Genomic DNA, 9,213 nt, shown 5'->3' on the forward strand with positions numbered 1-9,213 from the left:
CTCTCTCCCTCTCACTTTCCTCTCTCCTCTCTCACTTTCCTCTCTCCTCTCTCTCTCCTTCTCTTTCCTCTTTCTCTCCTCTTGTCTCCTTTCTCTCTCTCTCTGTCTCTCCCTCTCTCTCTCTCCTCTTTCTCTCTCTCTCTGTCTCTCTCTCTGTGTCTCTCTCTCTCTCCTCTTTCTCTTTCCTCTCTCCTCTTTCCTCTCCTCTCTCTCTCCTCTTTCCTCTCCTCCCTCTGTCTCCTTTCTCTCTCTCCTCTCTTTCTCTCTCTGTTTCTCTCTCTGTCTCTCTCCTCTCTCCTCTCTTTCTCTCTGTCTCTCTCTCCGTCTCTGTCTCTGTCTCTCTCTCTCTCTCTCCTCCTCCTCCTGCTAACTCAGAAAGTCCCTAATCTTTCCTCCAATAAGAAATCAGATTAACTAATCCAATGTCCTGTTCTGTATCTTGTTTATTGTTTTCTTTGAATGTGCAAAAATCTGTGCAAGGTCTGTACTCAAGGTCTTTGTACCTACTGAGGGGCCTTGGACCCAATTTGTTCTGCAACTATATGCCTTGCAGACAGATGGCATAGCTCAGAATTTATTTCTTCAGTTATTCTAAATTCACCCTTGACAGTGGGGATGTGAAGCTAAGGCTCAATTAATCCCGTACATCAGGCATTTATTAAACACTAGGGACCAGACCTGGGGTTATGAAGACAAAAGTATCTCTGTCATCAAAGAGCTAACATTGTAACAGGGAAGACACATAAGTATACATATAAAACACGCAGATATCTATCAAATAACACAAACAGCAGATAGAAGGTAACATTAGGCACTGGCATTAAGGTTGTGTGTGTGTGTGTGTGTGTGTGTGGTTTTTATGAGGCAGCTAGGTGGCTCAATGGAATACTAGACACCACAGCTTAAATCTGGCTTAGACACGTAGTAGACGTAGGGCCCTAGACAAGTCATTTAACTGCTGTCTGCCTCAATTTCCTCAATTGTAAAATGTAGCTAATGATAGCCCCTACCTCACAGGGTTGTGAGGATCAAACAAAATGATCTTCATAAGTGCCCAGCACACAGTGGACACTTAATAAATGCTTGTGATTTTTCCCCTTTTTTATGTCAGGGACCCTTTTGACAGTTTGATGAAGCCTATAGACCCCTCTTCTTGTGGATAAATACCTAGAGTTTTAACATAAACTAATTAAATTAAAAATATTTGCCAAAATATCTTTTTAAAAAACAAGGTCACAGGAGGCAGCTAGGTGATGCAGTGGATAGAACACCGGCCCTGGAGTCAGGAGGACCTGAGTTCAAATTCGGCCTCACACACATAACACACACTAGCTGTGTGACTCTGGGCAAGTCACTTAACCCCCATGGCCCTCACCACCACCAACAACAAATCAACAACAAAAAAAAAAAAAACAAAAGCAAACACCAAGGTCACAGACCCCAGGTTGAAAAGCCTGCACTACCCATCTGAAAAGATCAAGAAAGACCTCCTGAAGAGGTGGGGTTTGAGCTGAGTCTGGAAGGAGGCCAGAGATTCTAGGAGGCAGAGAGTGTTCAAGGAAGGAGCCACAGCCTGGGCAAAGGCTCAGAGAGGGGAGATGGGAGTGGAACAATTATCGCTTGGTCTCTGAGCTCCTGGCATTTTCTCTGGCTGTCCCCCATGCCTGGAACTCTCTTCCCTCCTCCATTCCAATTACTGACTTCTCTGACTTCCTTCAAGTCCCAACTAAAATCCCACCTGCTACAGAAAGCCTTCCTGACCCCTCCTAATTCCAGCGCTTTCCTTCTGTTAATTATTTCATATTTATCCTGCCTATAGCACGTTTACACATATTTGTTTGCTTGTTATTTCCCCATTAACTAGACTGTGAGCTCCTCAAGGGCAGGGACTGTCCTTTGTCACTTTTTGTATTCCCAGAGCTCAGCACATAGTAGGTGCTTAATGTTTACTGATTGTTGTCTTTCCCACTAGACTGTGAGCTCCTTGAGGGCAGGGGCTGTTTTCTGCCACTTTTTGTATTTCCCAGGGCTTGGCACAGTGCCTGGCACATAGTAGGCACCTAATAAATGGCTATTAATTAATCGGTTGACGTCACTAATTGGAAAGAGGCAAGTTGGGAAAGGCTTTAATGGCCATACCTTCCCCCCAATTCTAAGAGGTAGGCTTTGGGGGGGGCTAAGGGGCAGGGCGGAACCGGATGCGCCCCCTGGGGCGCTCGAGGCCAACCCTCCCATTTTGCAGATGGGGTAACTACGGCTCAGGGAGGACGAGGGTCTCGCCAAGGTCGTACAGCCGGGCTCTCTCCCAGCCCCGGGCTCTCTCCCAGCCCCAGCCTCTCATGTTACAAATAGCGGACGGAGGCCGCTCAGAACGACCCGGGGGCACCAGGGAGAAGCGGCCGCTCGTCACGCCCGCGGGGCGTTCACGTCCCCTCCCTCGCTCGCCCCACCCACTTCCGGCCCTTACGGCGAGCGAAAGTCCTATGCTGTGCGCATGCGGCCCCAGGCCCCGCCCCCTCCGCTCGCACGGGAAGCCGGAAGTGGCTGCAGGAAGTGACGCAAGGCCGACCCCGGAGCGGAAGTGACGCTCGCCGTGCCCTTGACGGGCGGACAGGGCCAGGCCGGGCCGGGCCGCAGGGGGCAGGGGCGGAGGCAGAGGAGAGGCGAGGACGGCCCGGCTGCCTCCGCTCGCTCGGGCTCGCGGCCGCGCTCGCGCCGCAGGGAGGTAGGAGGCGCGCGTGGGGAATCCCCGGGGCGGGCGGCGTCCAGCTTCCTCCCGGGTCCGTCCGCCCTGGCGGCCCCCTCCCCAGCCCGGGCCCCGCGTTCCGCCCCGCCGCTGAAACACAGGCCCCGGGGTCACGCCGTCGCCAGCTCGCGCGGCCGCCGGGGCTCCCCCACGGCCCTTAAGGCCGTGCCCGCTCAGTCGCCTTCCGCGTGCCGGGCAGGGGTCTGGGCGCTGGGGATGACCGATCAGCCGTAAACACTTAGGATTCCCGAAATAGCCCCTGCCCTCCAGGGCCTCTAGACCTCAGTGACCGTCGCCAAGCTGCCGTCTCCCCCCTCCGTGCCTTTGCCTGAGCCGTCCCCCCACACCTGACCTGCGCCTCTCAGAATCCTTCCCCAGCTTCCTTCGGCGCCCCCTTCCCAGCCACCATCTCCTCCTGCTCACATTCCCTGCCTGTTGGCCGTGGCTCCTCCCTGGTAGAACGAAAGCTCCTCGAGGGTAGGAACCGCCTCCTCTTTGTGATTTGGGGCCCCAGGCGCTAGTCGGGGACTTTGCAGGTGGTGATGCACCTGCCTTGTAAACGATTGCAACGTCGTGTGCCGAGTCATTTCTCTTTGGGCCTCAAGTAAAAAGAAAGGCTGGAACTGGATGACCTCTGCAGTTTCTTCTTGTTGTAAATCCTATAATAATTGCAATCGTTTGCATTTACGTGGTGCTTTAAGGTTTGCAGAGAGCTTTACGCCTTGCCTCGTTGGATATTCCGATCCTACCTAACATGAGGTCTTAACTTTTTGTCCCGGGCTCTCGGGGAGTCAGTCTGTGAAGCCTAAGGACCTCTTCTCAGAATTGTGTTTTTAAATAAAGTACGTCGGATTACAAAGGAAACCAGTTATATTGAAATAGTTATAAAGATATTTTTTTTAAAAAGTCCCAGGTTAAGAACCCGTGCTATATAGGGATGCCTTCATACGTTTAGAAGTCAAGGGGCCATGGAAACCTGTGGAATCTTCACCTTCGGCTTTCCTGGCCGATCCCTCCATCCCCATAAATGATTTGGCCCAGGAGGAAGAGCCAGGATTGACCCATGGTTCCCAAGGGCTCTTACTTGAGGGAAAGTCTCCTTGTTTTGGAGACAGAAGATCTGTGTTCAAATTTCCTGTAACCTGTGTGACCGAGTGCTATGTCTTGCTATTTTAACCTCTGAATTGTCTCTCCCTTCTGACGCCTTTTCCCCATTCACACTGCTACCCCCTTAGTTCAAGCCTTCATCACCTCTAGCCTGGATCATTGCGACAGACTCCTAACTGGTCACCCTGCCTCCAGTCTCACCTCTCCAGGTCATCCTACACACACAGCTGCCAAAGCAACTTTTTTTTTTGGTGAGGCAGTTGGGGTTAAGTGACTTAATCCAGGATCACGCAGCTAGTGAGTGTTATGTGTCTGAGGCTGCATTTGAACTGAGGCCCTCCTGACTCCAGAGCCAGTGCTCCATCTACTGCGCTGCCTAGCAGCCCCCAAAGTAACTTTTCTTAAGCATAAATCTGACAGTGATTCCCCTACTCAGCCTCTCTGGTGTCTTCTTACTGCCTCTAAGATAGAATGTAAACCGTTTAGCTTCCAAATCCCGGTGTAACTTGGTCCCGGCCTATCTTTCCAGCCTCTTTGGTTACCGTGGGTAGTACTAGACTTGGAGTTAGGAAAACACTTCCTAGCTGTGTAGTCCTGGGCATCACTCACCTGTTTGCCTCAGTTTCCTCAACTGTAGAATGGGGTGATAGTAAGAGCACCTCCCTCCAGGTGGTGTTATAAGGATCAAATGAGGTAATGTGTAAAGTGCTTTCTGTAAAGAACCTTAAAGTTCAATAGACGTGCAAGCTAGGTGGGCACCGCACTCAAGCACCATCTTCTGCACGAAGCCTTTCCTGCTCCCCCCAGCTGCTGGTGCTCTCCTTCCCATGATGCTCTGTATTTAACTACTCGTGTCTGTTAACTTTTTGTTTGTGTCCTGTGTGTTTTTCTGTTAACTTGTATCCCCCTTTAGGATGTGAATTCCTTGCACTTCATGCTCGTCTGCCCCAGCGAGGGGGCCTGGCACGTAGTAAGTGCTTGTTAAATACTTGTGGATCAGTTGATTATCTGACTCAGGTCAAGCCTTTCCCATCTGGGCTTCAGTGTCCTTGGCAGTACAAAGGGAAGTTGGACTAGATGATGGCTTAAGGCCCCTTCCAGGCCTGGCATCCCAGGGGCTCTTCCCGCTGTTCTGGAGCACTTTGTGTGACTTTCTCCTTTGTCCAGATGTGCTGTTTGCTTCTCTTGCCCCCTCCCGTCGGAGGAAGCTTCTCAAAGGAAGCTGCTGGGTCTGTGGAGCTGACTCACAAGAGCCACCTGGTAAATCTCTGCAATGGGGGAGTTGAGCTCTACCTCTCATAGGGACCTCGTGAGCACAGTGTGCCCAGCTAGTGACGCAACTAGGTCATGCTGAAGCTACAACTTCAGCCCAGGCCGAACCGTCCCCCTATCTTTTAGTTTTCCTCACGCCTGCCTTGTTTTCCTTTGCCTTCCACTTTTCCCTTCATCTTCCCTTCTGCTATTCATCCTTTTTTCCCTTTCTCTCTGCTCCTCTTGGGGCATCTCCCTGCCTTGTATTTGGACCCCTTCAGTCGGCTTCCTCTCTGTTTCCCTTTGGTGTTCTTGGCAGCCTTGTTTCTGCTTCAGGTAACTGCTGTCCTCTCCGTTTTTTCCTCTTGTAGATGGCTCAGCGCATGGTCCTCAGGAGATTCCTGGCCCCTATTTTGTCCAGGAGGCTCCCTCAGTGTCGCTGGGCACCTCTCCCTCCTGAGATTCTAGCCCAGGGCGGCTCTGGTAGACCAGCCGCTGCACCCAGTGTGGCCCGGACATTCTTCACCACCAAGATCTCAAAGGTCACATTTAACGTCCAGGATGGGCCCGACTTTCAGGACAGAGTTGTCAACAGTGAGACGCCGGTAGTTGTGGATTTCCATGCGCAGTGAGTAGTGGGCATATGCAGAGGGTGGGGTCTCTAGGTCTGAAGTTCACATTGCCATGAACCTACCTTGTTTCCAGGGCCCCACCTCTGGAATACTTTTCAAAATTATGCTCAGTTTGAATAAATGTGGTTTTTTAAAAAGTATGTCTAAAGTACCATTAGAGGGCAGTATTTGGCCTCTTGGGTTTCTAAACAGTTTAATAACCTTACAGATAAGTCCTCTGTATTTTTAAGTTATTGTTCTCCAAAACTGGGGAAGGCCTATGAAAATTTATCAACGCCTTCCCAGTGGTTTCACCCTAAATGGAAATGTCCTCAGCAAGAGGTGCAGTTGGTCATGTGTTTGCTTGTTGTTTTTTGAGTTTAAAGCACCCAGAGCCTCCCTTTGAAGCCTGACCTGATTTCTTTTTTTTTTCTTTTTTTTTCTCTTTTTTTTTTTTTTTGGTGAGGCAGTTGGAGTTGACTTACCCAGAGTCATACAGCTAGTAAGTGTTATGTTTCTGAGGCCGGATTTGAACTCAGGTCCTCCTGACTCCAGGGCTAGTGTACCATCTAGCTGCACTTGACCTGGCCGCAGTCAACTAAAGGGGAGTTCCTTAGACCCCCCCTTAGGGAGGTGAAGCGTGAGAACTGGAGGTGCTCACAATTTAGGACCTGGGAGGCCTCCCGACTTCTTCAACTCTGCCAAACACTTGGGTTGTCCTCTCTCTGTTTCGTTCTCTGACTTACTCTCTTCCTCATTTGTCCAAGAACATAATATTTCCTGGATTGGGCTCTGAGAGTTCTTTGATTGAAGTCCCTGAATCCAGGGGATTGCTGAGTGTTTGGTGATGGCACAGTGGTTTGCACCAGCTCCAGAGAAGCAGTCCCCCTAAGAAAGGGTTGTGTTTGGTAAAGGGACTTTGTCCCCAGCCCTCCCCCTCTGCCGCCCAGGTTGCTGCCGGGGACAGTGAATTTAAAGCACCTGGGCCACAGATTCTCTTCCTTCTTTATGCATCCTGTGCTGCGTTAGGGCTCACTGACTGAACCCAGCCTCCCTCCTGGTGTTGGAGGTGAAGCCACCCTTTGAGGAGCCCTGTTCATTCCAGATCGGAGGCCAAGGCTGCCTTCTGGCAGTCAGCACAGGCCCCCTTCCTGCTAATGTTCAGCCAGGGCTCACACATTGGATGGTGCTTCCCAGGAGGACTGACGTTCTCTTGTGAGGGAAATGTATTTAAATGGAGATACACTGAGAATTTTTTGAAGCCGAGGCTTGAGTTGCTGAGTTTTTCATACCTCACTTTACACACTTCTTTTTTAAAGGTTTTGTGGATAATTTTTGATTTTTCGTCCTCATCACATCCTAATAAGCCTGCCTGCCCCTGGTCCCCACAGAACCCTCCAGCAGGGGAGTGAGACCAGTCATGTCTGACAGAGATGCTTCCTTTCCTCCCCTTCTTGAGGTGGTGTGGCCCTTGCAAGATCTTGGGGCCCCGGTTAGAGAAAATGGTGGCAAAGCAGGAGGGGAAGGTGCTGATGGCCAAGGTGGACATTGACGACAACACAGACCTCGCCATTGAGTATGAGGTATGGAATCGGTGCCAGCAGTGACCCTGGAACCCCAACCCACAGAGCCTCCTGCTCCCTTGAACCCTAGGATGGCATTGGGGGGTCTGTAGCTTCATTCTCCTCCCCACACATCCCTGCCCCGGACAGAAATGCCAGTTAGGGTCGTTGATGTGCCCGGTAGTCTTGCTTTAGGCATCAGGGCCACCGTGCCAACCCATCTGAAGGCCTACAGCTGCCCTGAGAAAGAAGGGAGTGGATGAGCTGGCCTCTGGGAGCTCGGTGCTCTAAATCTGAGATCCTCTGATGTGTCGCTGTCTGGGGAGGATGTCCTTCTGAGATGCTTCAGGGCTTCCTTGGAAGGATTGGGCTAAAGAGCACACACCACTCGCTCCTCCTACCACTTCTCTGAACAAAATCTTGTATCATTTTGTAAAGAGCATTCATTGATCCCCAGAGACAGATCTTCCCAGATGCCCCCCTGGAGCAGCAAAGATTCCGATGCCCATTGCCCCTTGCACAGCCAGGGAGCCCACCAGGAGCCTCAGAGTCCTGGGGGAGCTGCGCCATGACGGTCTGTGTGGAGGGATTCCGGGTAGGCCCGGAGCAGTGATCAGTATGGGGGCAGCAGCACGCCAGAGGGTTCCAAGTGCCCAAGCTTCAGCCAGGTGGTGTGTTCAGAGCAGATGGCCGAGATCCCGTGTCCGGCAGGATTCTTGTTGATTCCTCTCCCCCAGGCCACCTTCCTCCTCCCTGCTCAGTCTTTTATCTCCTCTCTTTCTGGTGAAATGAGAAGGGGATCTCAGCTCACGGACCCAAAGCTTTCTGAAAATCAAGGAATTTTGGCATTGGAAGAAATAGGGACTAGATCTATGATACCCTTGCATAAGTACACACCCTCTACCAGTATAGGCTGGCACCTTCTCTGAGATTGACAGTCCTAGAGGGTCACAGAATTGAGAGTTTCGGCCACTTGCCCACGAAGGGCCCAGGTCTTCCTGGCTCCGAGACTGACTCTGTCCGTTGCACCACATCTCTGCCAGTTGCTCACTCCAGCTTCTTCCAGATCTCCTGGAGGGAAACTCGCTGCCACTCAAAGAAGCCTCTTAGAGTTGAGTTCATTTCCGGTCATTAGGGAGGTTTTCCTTCAACTGAGCTGAAATCGGCCTCCCTGTAACTGCCCTCTGGGCCAGACTGAGATGTAGGATTAGCATGTTAAACAGAGTTCCTTAATTTTTGCTTTAGATGCATTTCCTCATACTCTCTTAGATCCCCCTCTCTTCTCCCCCGCCATATCCTCAGACACATTCATTTGTTCTCTGAGACCAAAGCCCACTCCCCTGCCCCCACAATTGGTGTACCCCTGGCCAGCTGCCCAACTTCAAATTTCACAATCCTCAGCAGATTCCCCAGGGAGGAGTAAGGGGGAGGGAGACCCCCTCAGAGCTTTGGAATGTGTGTACATTCTTTGCCTTGTGTTTCAGCATGCCCCCCAGGCTCCAGACTGTCCTGACTACACATAACCCACATCCCTCGAGTGTTTGTTTCTTCCAGAACCAGTCCCCTTCTCAGGTTTTCTGTGGATAAAGCAACACCTTCTTTTCTCTTTATTATTCCTGTTGTCCTGCCCTTTGCGCTTTGCCCTTTGCCCTTTGCCCTCCCCACCCCCAACCTCACTTGGTTTTGGAGTTGGTGAAATTGTCTTTCTCAGCCCAGCAGGACTTTGTTCTGGCTACTGGCCAGCTTGAGATAAGAACAGAGAGAGCCCCAGCTGGGGGGCAGAATTAGGAAATCTTCAAGCTTTCAAGCTTTGTTCAAAACCTTCCTCTTACCCAATGTAGAGTAACTACTTAGGAGCTGCCTAGAAGGGTTGATCCAGAGTGCAGACATCTCTCTCTCTCTCTCTCTCTCTCTCTCTCTCTCTCTCTCTCTCTCT

At 51.2% G+C, this 9,213-nt stretch overlaps 1 protein-coding gene across 2 annotated transcripts in view; it reads left to right on the forward strand.

Annotated features, from left to right (window-relative positions):
- Nucleotides 1-2,636: 2,636 nt before the first annotated feature.
- The window catches only part of TXN2 (thioredoxin 2), an 11,701-nt gene continuing 5,124 nt past the window's right edge, over nt 2,637-9,213 (forward strand). The window contains exons 1-3 of one of the 2 annotated variants that reach the window (XM_027872474.1): nt 2,637-2,725; nt 5,476-5,732; nt 7,175-7,298. In XM_027872474.1, the coding sequence (XP_027728275.1) occupies nt 5,476-5,732; nt 7,175-7,298 (381 nt within the window). In that variant the 5' untranslated portion in view covers nt 2,637-2,725. Of the gene's footprint in view, nt 2,726-2,985; nt 3,224-5,475; nt 5,733-7,174; nt 7,299-9,213 lie in introns of those variants that run through there. The other variant, XM_027872483.1, reaches the window with a different exon arrangement.

Source organism: Vombatus ursinus, unplaced genomic scaffold (assembly GCF_900497805.2).
Source record: "Vombatus ursinus unplaced genomic scaffold, bare-nosed wombat genome assembly UNPS02003292.1, whole genome shotgun sequence".
Taxonomy (NCBI): Eukaryota; Metazoa; Chordata; class Mammalia; order Diprotodontia; family Vombatidae; genus Vombatus; species Vombatus ursinus.